Genomic DNA, 21735 nt, shown 5'->3' with positions numbered 1-21735 from the left:
ATTGCCAATAGAAGCTCCATAATCATTATGTTCAACAGTAGCACCCTGTTTCCCTTCTCCTTAGCCCTTTATAGCCATTGTTGTATGCATTTGCCTAGTATAGGTAACTAATATCAGTGGAGTTATACAAAATATACCCTTTGGTGACTGGTTTCACTTAGCATAATGTCATGATTCAACTATGTCATAGCATGTGTTGCAATTTCACTCCTTTTTAAGAATAACTAATTAGTGCTCTGGATAATATATGTCTTGTTTACCCATTTATCAATGGACTTGTGAGTTGCTTCCCCTTTTCTGCTATCATGTATGATGCTGTAATGAACAAAGGAATGAAAATGAGTTCCTGCTTTCAGTTCTTCTGGGTATGTGCCAAAAAGTGGGATTCCTGCATCATATGGTAATTCTATATAGTTTGGCCCTAAATATTGAGTGGCTAAAATTATTTTATTCACTATATAGTGGTTTATAGCTTCTTAGGACTACGAGGGGAGAGAGAATCTTGACGGTGGCCTGGGTATCAGGAGGGGAGCATTCAGGATTAGTACAAAAGCTCTTTTATAAAAATGTGATTTGTACCAAAGTTATTGAAATATTTAGCAAGAATACACTGCCCACCATGAGGCTTTTGGACCTAAAGTTTAGAATGGTTCCCTTGCGACCTGACATATTTTCAGCCATCCTTGAGGGTTTCTTTAATGGAACAGGATATTGCAAGGAACTTCACAAATGGGTCAGATTCCCCAGCAGCGTTCTGGAAGCCGGACTCCTAGGGTAGACGCTCCTTCATGTGGAGTTTGTTTTGCCAATGACCTTTTTTTGTCTCCAGATTGCTTCTGTTCTATATCTGGTGTGTGTGTGTGTGTGTGTGTGTGTGTGTGTGTGTGTGTGTGTGTGTGTGTGAGAGAGAGAGAGAGAGAGAGAGAGAGAGAGAGAGAGAGAGAGAGAGAGATTCAGGCCTTGTGCCTTCCAGGTTGATACTGTACCACTAAGCCACATTCCAGTCCCCACTTCTCTGGTTTGGATCCCAAATTCTGCAGTATTTTCAAACACGAAACAGGTTGCTTAAAATAAATGTCTTAATTGTTTGGTTTTCAGATTCAGAGTTCTGCTTTGGAGCAAAGAATAAGCCTTGTTTTTGCTTTTGTTAATGTGTTCCATTCATATATAAAGGGTGTTCTAGTTTTCCCCTGTTTCTTATAGTTGTGGTTTTAATGTTTTATGTCTTTTTTTTTTTTTTTTTACTTTTATCTGCATTTATTTTATGCAGAATTTATTCCCGTGCCATCAGTTTTTGTTTCTTCAGTTTCTTCTGGGATATCTTCTACTTCTGTGCCACCTCCTCCTCTGGCTTTGGAACAGTCTGATCCTTTTCTGTGAGGATCATCTCGATGTGGCAGGGGGAGCTCATGTAGGGGTTAATCCGGTCATGGGCTCTGTAAGTCCATCAGTGCATTTTAGGTTAGGTGCCTTGTTCACCTGGATGTGTTCAATGACCAGGGAATCTACATCTAAACCCTTAAGTTCAGCATTACTTTCTGCATTTTTAAGCATGTGCAGCAAAAATTCAGCATTCTTTTTTGGCCACCAACCCTGAGTCCAGACCCACTGTTTGGCCTGGGCGCACCTCCCAACCCCACCGTTATATCACCCGGAACAGCACACATTGCTTCTTTAAAGTGACATCTTTCAGATACTTGGTGGCTTTTCAGATATGCATACCCTTGATGGCCTGGGCAGTTTCCTGGGTGTTCTTAAAGTGAACATGAAGATTTGAACCTCTTGATTTGCATGATTTTGTAGGGTTTTCTGGGTCAAGTGAGTAGCGAACCATCTTTGCAGGTCACCTCTGGCTGCTTACAGGAAGAGCTAATGTTTTATGTCTTAAACATTGTTTTATTGTGGTTTTTGATAATTTGTCCTTTTATTTCTTATTTTTCTATGATGGTATGGTGCAAGAATTCTTCTTAGTGGAAGCTTAACATAGCTCTTGACTCCCTTGGCTCCCAGCTACATTTCCTTCTCTCTTTCATTCTCCAATCCCTAGTATTTGCTCCCTTTCCAATGTCCATCAGTCCAAGCTGACTCATATTTTGAAGTCCTGAAACAATTTTTTTTCTAAGACAAGGTTTCTCTGCGCAGTGTTGGCTGGCCTAGCCTAACTTTGTAGACCAGGCTGGCCCTGAACTCACAAAGATCCACCTGCCTCTGCCTCCCTGAATGCTGGGATTACAGGTGTGCCCACAACACCCAACTAAAGTCCTGAAACTCTTTTTACCTGAATTCTGCATCTTTGTAACCAGAACATAAGAACTTGCATACTCCAGGCTAGATAGACTATATATATAGGAAGTCAAGAAGGTAAGGGCAGAACTCTTTTCAAGTGTAGCAAAGGATGCAACAGCTCATTTGTCTGACTCAACAGAGCTCTTACAGAACCCTTCCATCTGAAATTTCGTGGTCTGTAATTTTTTAAACGCCAATAACATGTTAAATTGACTTCTCAGCATTTTCTTTTGTGTGTGAATTGTACATGGATCTGATTATACTCTGATTTTTATACTGGTAAGGATTATTATTGATATCCTCAGAGGGACTTTAATAGGATTGGGTTTCATTTTGAAAAAAAAGTGGTTGCTAGAAAAAAAGTTGTTTTATTTCTTGCTATTGGCTTATGTCATGCACAACTCATTACATTAAAGCAGTTATTCTAAAGAACAGAGGGAATTAAGATTTATCTCTGTGCTCAAAGAAATTGTAATGAAAAGTTTACTGACCTTATACAATGCCTTTTGCTTTGGAGCATTTAAATGAAAACTATGAGCTAGGAATATGTGATATTTTCAGTGATAAACAGTTATATGGAAGTGTAAGCCAAATAAAGCCTTTCCTCCTCAAGTAATTTTTGGTCATGGTATTGTATTCCAGCAGTAGAAAACCTAACTAGTACACTAGCCTCCATTGGTTGGTTTTCCTCAATTGGATTTTCTCCGGAGAGGGCAGCAGTGGCAGGACTGGGACAGTAGGTAGTACCTGTTTTCTCTAACTTCCCACAAGACGTGTAGATTGGTGTTTTTACAGAGTTATGGTAAAACAATGATATGTGGAGTCCCTCAGAAGGTTGTGTTCTGACTCCCCCTTTTTTGTTCTTTTTTATTTTTAATTAATTCACTTTACATCCTGATTGTAGCCCCCTCCCTCATCTCCTCCAGGTCACACCCTCCCTTCCTCCCTCATCCTCCCTCCTCTCCTTCCCTATCATCTGTCCCCAGCCTATCAAGTCTCATCTGGACTGCCAGCGTCCTCTTTCTCTGTGGCCTGGCAAGGCACCCTGCCAGGGGGAAGTGATCAACGAGTGGGCACCAGAGTCCATGTCAGAGGTATCCCCTGCTCCCCATATTATGGGACCCACAAGGATACTGTGCTACTGAGCAGAGGGTCTAGGTTCCTCACCGTGCATGGTCCTTGGTTGGTGCATCAGTCTCTGCAGACCCTCCACCCCGGCCCAGATGTTTTGGCTCCATTGGCCTCCTTGTGGAGCTCCTGTCCCCTTCAGGTCCTTCTATCCCATTCCCCAGCTCTTCCATAAGACTCCCTGCACTCCACCCCAAAGTTTGGCTGTAAGTCTCAGCATCTGCTTTGATCCTCCACTGGGTGGAGTCTTTCAAAGAACCTCTACGGTAGGCTCCCATCCTGTTCCCTCTGGTGTCTATTCTGTTTGCTCTTCTGAAAGAGAATTAAGCATTCTCCCTAGGGTCCACCTTATTATTTAGCTTCTTTAGGTCTGTGTATTGTAGTGTGGTTATCCTGTACTATGTGGCTAATATCCACTGGTTACCTCACTCAGGATGATCATTTCTAGTTCCATCCATTCACTGGCAAATTTCAAGATTTTCTTGTTTTTAATAGCTGAGTAGTATTCTAGTGTGTAAACGTACCACAGTTTCTTTATCCATTCTTCAGTTGAGGGACATCTAGGTTGTTTCCAGATTCTGGCTATTAGGAATAAAGCTGCTATGAACATAGTTGAGCAAATGTCCTTACTGTATGGTGGAGCATCTTTTGGGTATACGCCCAGGAGTGGTATAGCCGGGTCTTGAGGTAGCACTATTCTCAATTATCTGTAAAAGTACCAGATTGATTTCCACAGTGGTTGTAAAAGGTTACACTCCTACCAGCAATGGAGGAGTGTTCCCCTTTCTCCACATCCTCACCAGCATGTGCTGTCACTTGAATTTTTGATCTTAGCCATTCTGATAGATGTAAGGTGGAATCTCAGAGTTGTTTTGATTTGCATGATTAGGGATGTTGAGTGTTTCTTTAAGTGTTTTTTGGCTATTCCATATTCCTCTGTTGAGAATTGTCTGTACCCCATTTTTTAAATTGGGTTATTTGGTTTGATGGTGTTTAATTTCTTGAGTTCGTTATATATTTTGGATATTAGCCCTTTGTTAGACGTAGGGTTGGTGAAGATCTTTTCCCAGTCTGTAGGCTGTCATTTTGTTCTGTTGACAGTATCCTTAAATCTAAAAAACTGAAGCTTAGCTGGGCATGGTGGCGCACGCCTTTAATCCCAGCACTCAGGAGGCAGAGGCATGCAGATCGCTGTGAGTTCAAGGCCAACTTGGTCTACAAAGCGAGTCCAGGACAGCCATGGCTAATGCAGAGAGACCCTGTATCAGAAGACAAAAAACAAAAGAGAAAAAAGGAAAAAGAAAGGAACTGAAGCTTCCAAAGCTTGAATATGATGTTAGGTCACAGGGGCAATAGTAGGGATCATCCTTGTCCAGGTGTTGTCACAGGATAGTAAGAAGAAAATATGTCTTAATACTCATCTTGCCTTGAATGCACAGAGCTCTGGGTTTAATTCCAGCATAACAAAGGATACTTACCTGCTGTTTAATTCAAGCTACTCTAGGCTGAAGCAGGAGAGGATTGCAAGTATAAGGCCTACCTGGGCAACTAAGCAAGACCCTGCATTAAAATAAAAAGTTTTAAAATAAGGGCTGGGAATAGAAATCAATGATAGGTTGCTGTAGCATGCACAAAATGCTCTTGAGTTCAATCCCCAATATCACAAAGAAACATATTTTTAAAAGACAGAGGGGAGGACACCAATGCATAGTAAAGAGGGCAAATGGTTGAAAGAGATACAACACTGATGACATTTAGAGGAAAACGTGCTTCTATTTTTGCATGTCTGTATTGGGCCAGGTAGAGCAGTGGAAAAAGCAACCTTCTTGTCTTTGGTTTTGTGCTCCCTCCATAAAGCTAGCAGGATAGTGGTTACAAAGATGCTTTTAAAAAGCTGGTGGTTTGGGCTTTTTTTTTTTTTTTTTTTTTTTTTTAATATATAAAGGGTCCCATGTAGTCCAGGCTGGCCTTAAACCTGTAGCTGAGGATGACCTTGAATTGATCCTCCTGCCTCTGCCTAACAAGCCCTGGGTTACAAATGTGTGCAACATATGACTGACTTTTTTTCTATTAAAAACAGGGAGGAAATATTATAAGATCCCAAGGACTTGGGTGCCTGCTGCTAAATAGTGTCTTTCACACATGACTGGGAAGCTGTACCCATGAAATCTTAACAGTATGATTGACTAAACAAGAGCTTCATAGTGACACTAACAGTCTACATGCTGGTATGGATGTGGAAATTTTCACAAGGCCCCATTTCCAGAACAGTTACAGTCAATCAATGCCTGCTGAGAGAGGGAGAATTTATTTTCTCCAGCCATAAATCCCATGATGGGTTATCAAATCCCAAGTAGTAATTCCTAAAGACATGTATATAAGAGCAACACTAAATGTGCTTAGTTAGGGTGTGTGTGTGTGTGTGTGTGTGTGTGTGTGTGTGTGTGTGTGTGTGTGTGTGTGTAAAACAGTAATAATTATAGTAGACCATGGGCTTGAGAGGGAGGGGTAATAGGAGGAATTGAAGTGGGGATAGAAGATTTGAAAACAAAATTGTTAGTGGATTTTTTTGTACAAATGATGGATTTTATTATGACATTTCTGTACATATATATCATGTACTTTATTCTTTCTCTCCCATTACCCTCTCTTGTTCCTTTTTCCCCTTCTGTACCATCACTTTTCCTCTTCCTAAACTGTATCCTAGCTGATGATGGGGTGTTTTTGTTTTTGTTTTTCTGTTGTTTGTTTCCTGAGACTTGTGGCCTCAGCAGGCCTGGAAGTCAGGACAAGAACTCAAGCAGGGCAGGAAATTTGAGACAGGTGCTGATGCAGAGACCAGAGAGGAATGCTGCCTACCAGCTTGCTCATAATGGCTTTCTCAGTCTGCTTTCTTATGGAATCCAGAATCATCAGCTCAGGGATAGTATCACCCACAATGGGCTGGGCCCTCCCCCATTAATTACCAATTATAAAATGCCCTACAGGCTTACCTATAGCTCAGTCTTGTGGAAGCATTTTCTTAATTGAGGCTCCCTCCTCAAATGGCTCTATTTTGTGTCAAGGTGACATAAAACTGCCCAGCACAGTTCACCATGTGACTCTACTGTGTAGCTAAAGTTGGGAGACAGTGGTCTTTTTTCTGTGTGTTTTAAAGAGAATCACAGTACAGACCAGAACCACTGTTATATCAGTACCCATGTAACTACTGAGCCAGAGTTTACCTGACCCTTCATAAAGGCATATTGGAGCCTCTCCACAGAAAGTGAGGGCTTTCATTGGACTCCCTCATATATAAGCTCTTCACTCCTGTCCCCAGACATTGAAATTTCATTGCACAATTACACCGAGTGTAATTGAGGTTATTTGAAAATATACTTTCTCAGAGCCAGATAGTGGCAGTAGTGCATATGCCTGTAATCCCAGTAACCTGAGAGGCTGAAGTAGGAGGAATAGCCGTGATTTTGACTAATGTCAGTCTGAGATAAATAGCAAGAGCCTTTCTCAAAAAGCCAAAATAAGTAATAAAATAAAACTCACTTGTTCAATTACATTTTTAAAACAAAACAGATGGCTTCCCTTAGAAACTTTGAATTTCAATAATAGTTCTTACCAGTATCATGAATAATTTACTAATATTAACTCATTAATATTCTAGTAGAGTGCTTCAGGCTAATAAAATTCATTTTAAAATGAGTTTTTAAGATGTGTTGCTGCAGCTCAAAGATAACGGGAAGTTATTCTCACTAACAGTAAATCAGTGAAGTGTGGGATTATGCTGTTGTTTGCTTGCTCAGAACCACTGTGTTGTTTTGTTGTATTGATAAATTGTATCTCAGAGGCACACATTTATTTGAATGCAGTTGCCTTGGAAAGTGTGACTACATCTAGAATGGGAACAAGGGTATCTAAAACAGCACCTTCTGAATAGGCTATCTCTGCTAAGGTATCCCTTGTTACCTCTTGTGTTTGCATCCATCCCAGGGCTTCGTCCTTGAGCCAGATTTGTTTGAGGTCATTGTTGATTTACATGCAGTTATGGGAAATATTACAGAGATCTTCAAATTATAATAAAATACCACAACCAATGTGTTTATATTAATGCAGTCAAAGTAGAGAACCTTTCTTTAGACCACAACGCTCTTCTTCCTGATACCCATTGTAGCTGTCTACTTCCTATTACCCCTACCCCCACAAACCCTGATGAGTACAGTTATGTCAGCCACCTCTTCTCATGGGGCCTTACAAGATAAAAATCATGTCTCTGGTTGTTAAAAAGAGAATATAAATGTCCACATGTAAAGTACAATGGAATGTAAGTGTGATCGTACAGACAAAACAAACTTTCAAATGTTAGGTGACACAGAAAGACTTCCTTTTAGAGTTAAATCTTTGATTATATCATTTCCTTAGAAAGATTTACTACATTGATGTTCATGATAATCTCCCATGATTCTTCTGTCTTAAATTTAGCTGTTTTGTTGTTAGTAGTATTTGATTAAGTCCATGGACATTTTTTTTTTCAACTCTCCTTACCTTTGGATGAGCCCAAAGGTCTCTTGTCAGCTTCTAGAAGTTTGTCAGTAGTCAAAAAGTAAAAGCTGGAGATGAGTTACTTAGCTTTTCTTTAAATGAGAAGTTCTTGAAATGTTTCTACCATTAAATAGGAGAGACATATGCTGTGAGGAGGAAATGGAAAGGAGCTCAGGTCTTAAGTGTCTTACCCAGTGTCATAGTTAATGTTCTATTGCTGTGAAGAGACACCATGACCAAAAAATTATAAAGCATTTAATTGGGAATTTGCTTACAGTTTCAGAGAATTAGTGCATGATCATCATGGTGGGAAGCAGTCAAACATGGCACTGGAGCAGTAACTGAGAAGATTACATCCTGTCCCTGCAGGTGGCAGAGAGAGAGGGAGGGGGCTTTTGAAACCTCAAAGCTTACCTCTAGTCACAAACCACCTCCAACAAGGCTACATCTTCTAATCCTTCCCAAAGAGTTCCACTGGCTGGAACCAAACATTCAAATACAGGAGTCCATAGGGGCCATCCTCACTCCTCACTCAAACCACCACACCCAGTAAAACTTCGATCCTAATTGAACTCACATATTCCCTTTCTTCATTTGACCCAGAGTCACTAAACTTACGAGGAGCGAATCACAGGAATGAGCTGCCAGGCTTCTCCACCATTGCTGTGCAGTAGAGTAGCAATTCAATGTGCCTATGGAGTACCTATAATGTGTGCTGTGTGGCCTAGGAACTGAACTCATGTTTGTTTTTGTTTAGTTCATGGCTGCCAAATGGATAACACAGAGATTCCAGGTTACCCACATTAGGCTGTTATCAGCGTGGCAAAGCTGAATTGCTTGCTTAAGCCAGGGGTAACCTATGTTGTTTGCAGAGTCCTTTGGCTTTCACCCATTCTCCACCTAGCATCATTCTCTTAAGAAGGCACTAAGTATATATTTCCAAGCCATCAGTCTGAGAAACAAATAATGAGCCAAACAGGAAGTCGCTGCATTTCTGCACAGCTGGACTTTTGTACTTGCCTTTCAGTACTGCCTATTTCATACTTTTCTATAAGACTTGCACTTCTGCTTTTCCAAAATGTTCAGGTTCGTGGTACCAGGATACAATTTGTTTCTTTGCTGGATCAAAGCACCAAAGAAGGTGCTACAATCCCTCTGGGGAAAAAAAAGGTAATTGAAAGTTTGAGTGTTGGAGTCAAGTTCCCAGGTTAGCTATAATCTACCTTCTCCACTTTTAACCATGTGACCTGGAACAAGTTAATTAACCATTTTTGTACTTCTGTTTCTACACTTTGAAGAGGCTCAGAATAATAACTCTGTCATCATAGAGTAGTTAAGACCAATAAATTCATGTAGTGTACTTTGCTCACAGTGGTGTGTGTGTGTGTGTGTGTGTGTGTGTGTGTGTGTGTGTGTGTGTGTGTGTGTGTGTAGCCTAGGCTGGTCTTGAACCAGCTATATAGTTGAAACCTTCACTTCTCAAGGACTAATATTAAAGGCATGTGCTACTAATATTAAAGGCATGTGCCTGGCTGTAGTTGATCCATAGTAACTGCTTGCTTGTCATCTCTATTATGATGAAGCTGCTGCTGCTGACTATGACCCTGATCATAAAGATCCTCTGGAAGGGAAAGTTATGTCTTGCATGTGTCCACAAGAGGGCAGCCTGAGACCTTGCATGTCCGTGGAATGGGCTTATTTGTAAAGCCTCACAGTGATGTGGCCAGCTTTTTGATCACTTTTTTTCTTTCCAGTTTCTCCTTGTCTGGTTGACAAATATTTTGATCAGTCCCCAGACTTTCCTCAGATATGAAGCGCATCTGTTATCATCAAGATTGTGGTATGGTATACCGATTGAGGCCCGGGTGCAGCTTAGAGTAGGCCCATTGGTGTGGGCTGTATTTGACCAGGCCTCCTAGGCTTTTTTGTTTGTTGGTTTGTGTATTTAAAGCTTTTCAGACAGAAAAATTCATACCAAAGGAGTTTGAGGTAGAGACTAAAACCTAAAAGTTTTTAAAGAAAAGATCTGATTTTTTTTTCTTATTTCTCTATCACTAACTCCATGGCTGCCTTACAGTACTGTCACACTGGGTAAGAGGTGGTAGTTGGAACCATGCAAACCTAGGGCAATTACAGTTATATGTAGCTTTGGAGGCTGCCAAGAAAGCCAAGTTACTTTTCTGTTCGGGGAAAAAAGGATGAAGTAAGGGCTTCATAAATAAAAGTAAGGGCATTGTGGCTCTTGGAGTCTTGAAGGTGGGTGAGGTTAAAAAGATGGCAGTGTTGGTGATGGTGTAAGAAAGGTCAGGCAATGTAAACTAGAAGATATTGGGAGGAGGAGAGAAGTGCTGAGGTCAAATTAGAAAAGGAATTGAGCCGGGCGTGGTGGCACACGCCTTTAATCCTAGCACTCAAGAGGCAGAGGCAGGTAGATCTCTGTGAGTTTGAGGCCAGCCTGTTCTACAAAGTAAGTCCAGAGAAGCCTTGTCTCAAAAAAAAGAAAGAAAGAAAGAAAGAAAAAAGAAAGAGAAGGAGCTGAAAGTCACATTGTTGGGGGCCTGGAATGAGTTGGAGTTGCGTCTTCAAATCCATGATGATGATTTTATTATTAATTACTACAATTTTGATTGACTTACAAATTTTGGGTTATATTGATTATATTTATATTGTTTATATTTTATTATTATAATTATTGATTATTAATCATATTAATTAAGAACTGACTAGAAACAAACATGGATAATGTCACTTTGTAGTCAAGGGTTTGGTTTTTCTTGTGATTGTCTCTTGAGCTTTAGTATCCCTGATACATAATTTACACTGTTAAAACCAAACACATGTTAGAAATCATGACAATTCAATTTGTTATGTCATCCATCTGTATCCTCAGTGCTTCCACTGCAGGCCTTGCTTCTTTGACCCTTTCCTGAACAGAGGTAGAAGAGCCGCTGGAAGAAGTGCAGGTTGCTATTGCAGTAAAACATACTATGAAGTTGGTATGATGTTTCCAGAGAGGAAGGGCGCAGTACTGGGAATGTAGTTGCATTAGAATAAAGCCTGCTTCTCCAGAATGGTATGGTTAAGCTGTGTGTAGCTAATTTTCATGAACAGCCAATAGTAACAAAGTGCAATAAGTTATTCTAAACATAAATATTTAATCCTGAATTTAGAAAGCTCTTTAGGCCTTGAAAGGAATGGGATAGGGATATGGAGATGTATCCTAGACAGTTTGGGGGGTAGCTGTTATTTGTTACAGATATTTGTATGCTAAGTATGTAAAAGTATATTAGTTTTTCTTTGTAATTCTGAAATACTAAGATTGACATCAAAGCAAACTTGGCAGAACTAAAATTAAACTTGAGGGTTGCATTTGACAGAGTTCTCTTGAGGTGTTTGTATATATTTGCCACAATTGACTTATTTGAGAAAATTAAGTATTTTCATCTGTATAATAATTGATATCCAAAATTGTATTCACCTTGTGGTTTTTCTTTGCCCCTAAATTATTCTGCTCTGGACCTACAAGCCAGATTAGAATAGGACTGATGAGTGTCTCCGCACACTGCTAGGTTTCTGTGTCACTTAGTTGTACTTCTGACTTCTACAGGGTCAGGCCTTGTTACAAGGGATGGCTAAAGGGCTATTGTCAGCACCACTACACCGCATGTTGGCAAGCGCATGTGGAAGCCATGACTGCTGCCCCTGAGTTGTTGGGGCTGACTGAAGATATATGATAGGAAGTGAGTTCTTTGAAATGAATCGGTGACAGTGATAATAATACACGTGTATATCCAGACCCAGGGATATGTACCCAACAATCTCTAGCACTCAGTAGATAAAGAAAAATTGTAAAAAAACTGAAAATTATGTTTTCTATCTTGTAGGCATGGATGGATTTTTAAAATCAGATGAGAGACAAAGATTAGCTAAGGAGAGACGAGAAGAAAGAGAAAAATGTCTGGGTAAGTTATATGCTTCGGTTTTTGAAGTCCAAGAAAGTGGAAATGAAGTAGTGTCATTTCTAAAGGTCCTTAGAAGTGATTGGGAAGAGAACTAAGACTTAGTAGATGAGTCTAGAGAATTGAGGGTGAACTCACACAGTGACTGACATGATCACAAAAACTACATAATTCTAAGAGCAGTTCATTCACTCACCAAATATTGAACCTCCTCTGTATCTTAGGTAGTATGCTTTGAGCTATGAACAACAGTTGCTTCCACTGGGGCTAGAGAGATAGCTTGGCTGTTATGAGCACTGACTGCTCTTCCAGAGAACTCAGGTTCAATTCCCAGCATACACATGGCAACTCATAACTATCCTGGGGGATCCAATGCCCTCTTTTGGTCTCCTTGGGCACTGCACATACATGATGCACATACATACATGCCCCCAAAACACCCATACACATAAAACAAAAAATTACTTCCTCTGATCTGAGGAAGACCTGATGATGCCCTCAGGTATCCATAGTGTGTACTTGTCTTCTGTTTTGGGATCTAGAAGGACCATCCTCAAGAGAACTAAGAAAACAGGCGCTGATTTTCTGCATTGCAATAGTATGCCCAGTCAAGAAAGGCTTTTATTTTTTTTTAACTTCTTGTTGGCTATAGATACCACCATGGAGTTCTGTGAAGTAGGTAGATGATAATTTCCCTCATTGAACTGAGATGAACAAGAAGTTATTGGATTCCTGTTTGGCCTTCTGGGCAGTTTAGTCACTTTCACCCACAGAGAACCTTTCCCTAGCCTGGCTAAGTCATGTTAAGGGTTTCTTAGTAAATGGCTTGATGGGAAGAAAAGATTGTATTTTAATGCTTTTCCCAGATCACTATGGATGCTCATTTAACATGATTTTGATTTAATGTACCCTTAAACTATCAACATTCTAGCTACTGTATAGGTTAGGTGTGTTATATACAAATTTGGCTTAATGATACCAATAATAGCCATACTCCTATGTGTGGAAGTATTTACTTTGTGTTTTACATACATTGTATCATTTTCTCCACCATATTATTATTGTTTCTATGTAAATGAGAAGGGAACCAAGGCAAAGAGATCACATAGTTTTAACATGTCCCACACCATTTAACTTTTGGCAGAGGTAACAGAATATTTAGTCTCAATCACTGCAACCTAGGACTTCATCAGATTGTTGTTTCCGTGTTCCTGTCCTTATTCCAACCTACGCAAAAGCTCTTGGAATGACACTTCCGCTTCCATTTCTCAGCTGCCCGCGAACAACAGATCTTGGAGAAGCAGAAAAGAGCCAAGCTTCAGTATGAGAAACAAATCGAGGAGCGATGGAGAAAACTTGAGGAGCAGCGTCAGCGGGAAGATCAGAAGAGGGCTGCAGTGGAAGAAAAGAGGAAGCAGAAGCTCCGGGAAGAGGAGGTGAGTTCCTAGTAGCCTCCCACCCCAGCTAGCTCAGAAAAGCACATAGGACAAAAATATTCCAGGGTATATGGTATACTGCCCAAATATCAGCTGTAAGAAAGACCTGCCTTTAAATCTTGTCCCGGTGGTGCCCAGTGGTGGCGCACGCCTGTAGTCCCAGCACTTGGGAGGCAGAGGCAGGCGGATCTCCATGAGTCTGAGGCCAGCCTGGTCTACAAAGCGAGTCCAGGACAGCCAGGGCTACACACAGAGAGACCCTATCTCAAAAACCAAAACAAACAAACAAAAAAAGAAGTCTTGTATAGGTAACATCACATGCCTTCTTTTTTTATAGTTTGATGATTTTTAATGTTGCAACAATACTTTAAGACAATTCTAGAATATTTATTTTTCCTTTTATTGAAACATATTTTTCTCACATACTATATCCTAATTATAGTTTCTCCTCCCTCTATTCCTACCAGTTTTTCCCTACCTCTCTTTTTACCCAGATCGAAACAAACAGGCTTCTGAGGGATAATAATAATAATACAAAAACTAACACATCAAAATAGGACGAAAGAAACAAAAAGAAGAAAAAGAGCCCAAGGCACAAGAAACAGATATAGATGCAGAGACCCATTCATTCACACACTCAGAAATTCCTTTTAAAAACTCTAAAATAGAAGTCATAACATATACACACAAAGGACATGTAGGAGAAAAAGAGAGAAGGAATATATATAATATATATTATATATATATGCATGCATGCATAATAAAACAAAATAAGAATAAAAAAATAAAAGTGGAAAACCTCTGACATAAAATTAAGAGACAAGAAACATCCAAAGAGTTCATTTTCTGTTGGCCATCTGCTGCAGGAATAACATGCCTTCTTTCAGCACCACAATACATTGAACTAGTGGAAGTAGTACTTGCAGAGTAAGAAAGAGATTTAGCCATTTGATCCAGATTTGTTGTACAACCAGGGCAAAATACTTGTCTTCTCTGGGCCCTGGTGTGCTTGTCTCTGCTGTGAGGGCTTAAGATTTGGTGGTCTCCAAAGCTTCTTTCAAGCATAACCTTTTCTAGCTAAATTAAGAGACACGGGGGCTTGTAGCTTGGGTTTGGGTAATAGAAAACTAAGTATTACAGATCCATGCTTCCAGAACAGACCAAAGCCAAAAGCATATAATAAGATGATCCTGTAGCCAGGTACAGTGGTACACTCCTCTGGCAGGCTGAGGCAAGTGACTTTGAGGCCAGCCTGATCTACAAAAGCGAGTTTGGGACAGCCAAGGCTACACAGAGAAACCCTGTCTTGAAAAAGCCAAAAAAAGAGAGATGAACCTGTTACTGCTGGAAATTATTCTGTTTGAATCCAAAGATGCTAGTGTATTTTTATTTTAATGTAGCTCCTTGCTTTATTCATCCTTTCCAGTTACCTTTGGAAGTGAATTTGAAAGCATATTTCAATTATAGATTTTCTTAATAAGTATATTTAAGGATTTAATCATACTCTTGTATCAGTTGGTGATCATTTTTTATTCATTAGGTATAATGACTCATCTTTTAGTATGAACAATGTAACAGTTTGTCAATCTCCAACACTACAGAATATAGATACTTTTATATAAATTTAGTGTTTTTTAAAGTCTCTGAATGCTTATTACTATTTTATTCACTTCTGTTTTTATAACAAAATGACACAGAATAAAATAAAGCAAAATTTAACAAGTGTTGGACAAGACAAACAAACAGAAGGAAAAGAGCCCAAAAGAAGTCATAAAAATCAGAGATCTACTCATTCACATACTCAGGAATTCCATAAAAAAACACTAAACTGGAAGCCATATTGTATATGCAGAGGGCCTGATGCAGACATGTACAGGACCTGTGCATGTTGCTTTGGTCTATTTGAATTCATATGAGTTTTGATCATGTTGACTTAGAGGGTGTCTTCCATTCCCTCTGACTCTTACATGTTCTATTTTCTCTTCAGTGGGGTTCCCTAAGCACAAAAGGGGAGGGCATTTGATAGAGACATCTAATTTTAGGGCTGAATGTTTCAAGGTATATCACTCTCTGAATAATGTCTGGCTGTGCGTCTCTATTCCCATCTGCCACAGGAGGAAGCTTCTCTGATGAAGGCTGTGCAAGGTGCTGATCTATGAGTATAGCAGGATGCCACTAGGAGTTCTTTTTTTTTTTTTTTGCTACTTTTTTTTGTTTATTTTATTTTTTGAACAGTATTATTTGGTTTTCCTCTAGGTCCCTAGACTATCAAGTTCTTGTCTCAGGGTCCTGGTCACCCAAGGTGTGATAGGTATAGGTTCCATCTTGTGGAATGGGCCTTAAGTCAAATCAAATATTGGTTGCACTCCCACAAACTTTGTGCCGCCACAGTTGCCCTAGCATATATTGCAGGCAGGACACCATTATTACAAAGGGTTTTGTGCCTGGCTTGGCTTCTATGTTTCTCTTTTGACAGCATGCTGAGTACCTTCCTGTACCAAGAACATAGGGGTGAGGACTCTATGTAGGCACCACATCAACTTCTCCAATATTCAGTGACTTGTGTAGGCATTTTCTTCAGCAATGGGGCCTTGCTGTAAGTTTGTGGAGAGCAAATTTGTCTTAGCAACAGCTTGGATTATTTGGAGATTTCCCATGGGACCCTTTTGGCCAACAACTCAATTATATGTAACCTACCTGGAAGCTTCATTTGGTGATGAGAGATAGCCAGATGGGACTCTGTCTCACCCGTTATTTGGTGATTTCATTTAAATTACCTTCCTAAGGCCGGGCATGGTGGTGCACACCTTTAATCCCAGCACCCAGGAGGCAGAGGCAGGTGGATTGCTATGAGTTTGAGGCCAGCCTGGTCTACAAAGTGAGTCCAGGACAGCCAGGACTACACAGAGAAACCTTGTCTCGAAAAAAAACAACAACCCTAAATCACCTTCATATATGCATATATTTTAGGAAGCTTTTAGTGTGTTAGGTTTCCATACTACCTCCAGAATTCCCCTTAATTATAGCTGTCTCTCCTTATATTCCCTCTCTCATACCCTATCCCCTTTCTCTCCTTACTTGATCCTTCCATTCTAGCCCACCCATCTATCCATAACTTTTTCCCATTTCTAATGAGATCTACCTGCATCCCCTAGTCACATACTCTGCACCTAACCTCTGTGGTTCTACAGATTGTAGCTTGGTTACCATTGAGTTAACCACCATTATCCACATGTAAGTGAATATATACCATATTTGTCTTTCTGGATCTGGAATACCTCACCCAGGATGATTTTTTTCAAGTTCTATACATTTACCTGTGAACTATTTTTTTAACTGCTGAGTAATACTCCATTGTGTGAATGTACCACATTTTCTTTATCCATTCTTCTGTTGAGGCACATCTAAGTTGTCTTTAGTTTCTGGCTATTATGAATAGAGCAGCAATGAATACGGTTGAGCAAGTGCCCTTATGGTAGGATGTAGTGTCCTCTGGGTACATACCCAAGAGTGGCTCTTGAGGTAGATCAATTCCCAACTTTCTGAAGTACTGCCATATTGATTTTTATAATGTCTGTACAATTTTCCACTCTTACCAGTAATGGATGAGTGTTCCACTTGCTCCATATCATTTTCAGCATGAGCTATCACTTGTGTTATTGATCTTAGCCATTCTGATAGGTGAAAGATGGAATCTCAAAGTAGTTTTAATTTTCATTTCCCTGGTGGCTAAGGATGTGGAGCATTTCTTTAAGTATTTCTTGGCCATTGGAGATTCCACTATTGAAAATTCTGTTTAGATCTGCACTTCGTTTTTTGTTTGTTTGAGACAGGGTTTCTCTGCATTGGAGGTACTGAACTCACTTTGTAGACCAGGCTGGCCTCAAACTTACAGCAATCCATCTGCCTCTGCCTCCCTGAGTGCTGGAATTAAAGGCATGTGCCACCATACCCAGTTTGCACTTCATTTTTTAAGTGGGTTAGTTTTGTTTTGTTTTATATCTAGTTTTTTGAGTTCTTTATATGTTTTGGATATGAGCCCTCTGTTGGATATGTAATTGGTAAAAATGCTTTCACATTCTGTAGGCTGTCACTTTGTCTGAATGCTGTCATTGACATGCTTTTCGGTTTCATTAGGTCCCATTTATTAATTGTTGTGTTCTGTTCCAATGTCCTCTTGTACCACTGAGTTCAAGGCTATTCCCCAATTTCTCTTTTGTCAGGTTCAGTGTATTTGGGTTGTGGTTGAGGTCATTGATTCCCTTAGACTTGAGTTTGTGCGGGGTGATAAGTATGGATCTATTTGCATTCTTCTACATGCAGACATCCAGTTTGACTAGCACTATTTGTTGAAGATACAGTCTTTTGTCCAGTGTGTATCTCTGGCTTCTTTATCATAAATCAGGCATTTGTGGGTATGTGGATTTATCTGGTTCTCCAATTTAATTCTGTTGATCAACCTGTTTGTTTTTGTGCCGATACCCTGTTGATTTGTTGGTTTGTTTTTTGCTATAACTTCATAGTACGACTTGAAATTAAGGGTGGTAATTTCTCTAATAGTTCTTTTATTATTCGAGATTGTTTTAGCTATTCTCTATCTCTCTCTCCACCCCCCTCTCTGTGTATGCGTGTCTTTCTCCATCCCTCTCCCTCTCCTTCCCTCCCTCCTTACCCTCTGTCATTCTGTCTTTCTCTGCCCTCATGGCTCTGTTCCCATCTGTCTGCTTGCCTGTCTACATGGTCAAGCATCCTCTACCCCTTCTCCAGGCCCTAACTCCTCTCCTCCCAAATAAACGTCCTTACAGCAGATAAGTTGCAATGTGGCATATTTATCATTATTATAATATTGGTGAATATAGACGCTTAGGATTGGAGAAATTATAATTCTAGGTGCTGCTATCTGGTCTTGTCTTTGTTCGGTAGTTATTTTGTACCTTGGTTTCTGTTAGCCTCTCTGGCTTTTAGGAGAGAGTGGTGGCTGTGCGTTACCTGGTAGGAAATTCTTCTGGCATCCTATTAGATGTAGCCATTGGGAGTATCTAAGTAAAAGGTGTTGCTGGATATTGGGAGCTGATACTTAAAAGTGGGGATGAGCAGTGTGTTCCATCAGGATCTGTTTAGTTCACTGGGAGGGGGGTAGAGAACAAGGAGAAGCCACAGCAGATCTGCTGCAGAGCTGGAAATGAGACTTGGGGATTGGACTTGGAGGAATGGAGGAAGAGGCGAAGATCTGCAGTTAGCACTGTACTTGTTTACCTGGTGAGAGTGGTTTGTGGGTTCCCAGGTTGCCTGCTGAAGTTTGGGGCTGGGATAAAACTAACAAGTAAGAGGAAGGAGGCTAGGAGGAACTATCTGTGTGGTCTATTGGAGGTGGGAGCAGGGAAGGATTGGATGTAGATGAGCTGAGGGAGCTGTGTAGATCTCTAATCAAGCTACCTGCTTCCCTAGTCAGAGCCCACTTTCTCTTTTTTATAATTTAAAAGAGGACATATGAACATTGACCATGGACTGAGACCCACCTTTGCCTGTAAAGTGGCACCTACTTATGATTTGTTTTTGTTAGCAGATAGAGGTCTAAGTCTGCTCTGCCTATACCTCATTCCTATCACTAAGCAACTGCTAGCTAGAGCAAATCATATAACCCCCTCTCAACTCTGTTTCCTCAGAACCAAAGGTACTGGGACTGAAGTAGATGACCTATAAAAGTGCCCAGCAAGCACCAAGTACAGAGTAATCATTAGAAATGTGAGACTCCAGTTATTTCAGCTGACTTTGGTTTTGGTGAAGGCAAAGTCAAAATAGAGTTCTAGAAGACGCAGAACAGTCTATGCACTATTTAAAAAAATAAGCTACATCGAAATAGAGGTTGAAGGTTCAGAAGTCAAGTTTATTCTTGGTTTCATAGATACTTTGAGACTAACCCAGGCTATATAAGACCATGTATCAATAAAACATAAGAAAATATATTCTGAATAAAAATCCAAAAAAGAAAACTAAACAAAATTTGCATAGGCTTGGTGGTCTGTAATCCTAGCTACTTAGGAGTCTAAGACAGGAAGAGCAAACGTTCAGGGGATGCTTTGGCTATAAAGCAAGTTCAAGGATAGCCTGAGCAACTTAGTGAGACTCTATCTCAAGTAAATAGTTTAATAAGAGGGTTGGAGGTATATCTCAATGATAGAACACTTTCCTAACACATGTGTGTCCCTAGGTTCAATCCTCAATAGTGGTAGGGGAAGCCAGTTTATGAGAAGGTATTTTGATAATTTAAGATAGATTTATCAATTCTTAGCCTGTATGTTATTCATGAGTCACTGGACTTGCCTATTTTCTTCCCATCCTCCATTCCTTGATAACTTAGAGTTTGTATCCTTTCTCCCTGGCCTTCCTATTTTAATTCTTGACATCCTGCTAGATTGCTGAATCAATGGAAAGCTTGTAACTACTTCCAGGACACTATGAAATGTCACATTAGATGTTTCTCGTGCTTCAGCATATCCTGCAGTGTCACAAGGGTCCACTTTAGAGGCAATTTCTGTGCATAGTTTTCTTTTATAGAACATTAGTGTTGGAGACATTTAATGTAGTCAGTCTCAAACTCCTTGTTGATGAGGGGATATTATGTTAAATGGTTGGTTCTGATACATCTTAATTTTTAGTAGTTTAACTTCTGGATGTTTCCTAGCTCTGTGCTTTCTTTTATCCCTAACATAGTAGAGACTATGATCTAACCCCTTGTCAGCATGAACAAAACCTGAAATTGCTTTTCTCTTCTTCCTAGGAACAACATGTCATAGCTTTGGCAAGTTAGATCTATGCTATGAACTGGGTTTTCTAAGGTTGTGTAGCAACCCAAGGAAGCAGAAACTTGCCTTTGTCACCTGCTCCCACGCTGAGGTTTCAAGAAGACTCAGGTGTAGCTTAGGGACTTCCCACACATAGGGTAACCTGTTAACCACATCAGGGTTAGTATACTGCTGATGTAAAGACTTAATGTTTTCATGAGTGATCTAAGTAGGATTGCTCTGCACTGTGGGAGTTCTCCAAAGGAAGCCTTCTGTGGTCAACTCTGGTTCTTGAACAGCTCAGTGAGGTCTGTTGAGTAGTCAACACATGGCTATAGAACCTTAATTTTTCCCTCAGTACCAAATTTAAGTTCTTTCAGTCATGTTCTCTCTCTTATCAACCAAGAAAACATGTCAGTGGACATTTTGAGTCATCTGCCATAGGGCATTTTGCTTCTCTAGCCTATGGGGAAGTGTTACAGGAGTCTTAACTTTCTGGGTCTGATATTTTGAAGATCATAAGAGGTCTGTCAGCTCCTATCTCTCTTGCATGTCTTCCTTGCATGATATTCCTTTGATGTCCATGATGATGTTGTTTCTAACCTTATGTGTCCCAACACAGAAGTGGGTGGTCTCAGTATCCCTTAGTACCACATTAGGGGGTCTAAGAATGGCCAGAACCAAATAAAAAATTATCTTGAAGCAAAACAATGATTTAGTTGCATCAAGACCAGGTCATCTGGAATAACATTTCTTTTTCTTTAAGGCAAATCCAATACCCTGACTCTTAGAGGCCTTGAGAATTGGGGTACCAGCAACACCAGTTTTCTTGTAGTGGAAGCCATGTCCATTATCCATTTGAGACCTTGTCCTTGAACAAACTAATATTCTTGGTAGAAGTCACCTCTAAGTGACTTCCTATAGCATTCCATATGCCACATACCTTCAGAAATGAGATACTAGAACACGTTCTTGTTACCTCAAGTCTTACTGGACAATTCCGTATTTTCATCTAATCTTCATTCAATGTAGCTTCTTGAATAATTGCCCTGGAAGGTGGAGTTTGGAGAAAGATCAACTTTCCTTTCTTGTGCTAAACAAATAACTAACAAAAGCTTCTTTCAAAAAGTAGCTTCACCTCTTTAAGTTGGGTTGACACATCTAAACTTCTCATATTGTTGTTATTGCTTAGTAAGCTAGTAAAACTCAAACTGGGTGCAAAAGAAGAAATTTCTGAATTTACCTAAACAAAAATTTGACTCAGCTGAAGGCTGGCCACTCTTAGAGGGCCCTGGCTGGATATAGAAATCTGTTTGTACAGAGGAGACCTCCTGTGAAGAATCCTGCTGTGGACCTATGAAGGCTTGAATACCATCCATGAACACATAAGAATAAACCCCTTCTCTTCCTCTCCCTCTTCCTCCTCCCTCTTCTCCTACCTCCTCTGACCACCAGGTAACAGTGTCTGGATCATTCTGTACTAAAGTACTTTTCTTGACTATGTATGTATATATGTATGCATGTGTGTATGTGCTTGTACATACTAATTCTAGTTTTAGTTGTCATAAAACAATGGATTTCATTTTAAAGCTTTAATTTCAAATTCAG

General features: G+C 40.0%; 1 protein-coding gene and 1 pseudogene across 5 annotated transcripts in view; one reads left to right on the top strand and one right to left on the bottom strand.

Annotated features, from left to right (window-relative positions):
* Map7d2 (MAP7 domain containing 2) overlaps positions 1 to 21735 on the top strand; it is a 79128-nt gene that overhangs the window by 18492 nt on the left and 38901 nt on the right. For all 5 annotated transcript variants that reach the window (XM_051141157.1, XM_051141156.1, XM_051141155.1 and 2 more), the window contains exons 2-3: positions 11832 to 11909; positions 13179 to 13342. In XM_051141157.1, coding sequence (XP_050997114.1) covers positions 11832 to 11909; positions 13179 to 13342 — 242 coding nt within the window. The remainder of the gene's footprint in view (positions 1 to 11831; positions 11910 to 13178; positions 13343 to 21735) is intronic.
* Positions 1227 to 1834, bottom strand: LOC127184772 (60S ribosomal protein L17-like; annotated as a pseudogene).

This window comes from Acomys russatus, chromosome X, assembly GCF_903995435.1.
Source record: "Acomys russatus chromosome X, mAcoRus1.1, whole genome shotgun sequence".
Classification (NCBI taxonomy): Eukaryota; Metazoa; Chordata; class Mammalia; order Rodentia; family Muridae; genus Acomys; species Acomys russatus.
This window is presented reverse-complemented; position numbering and strand designations above follow the sequence as displayed.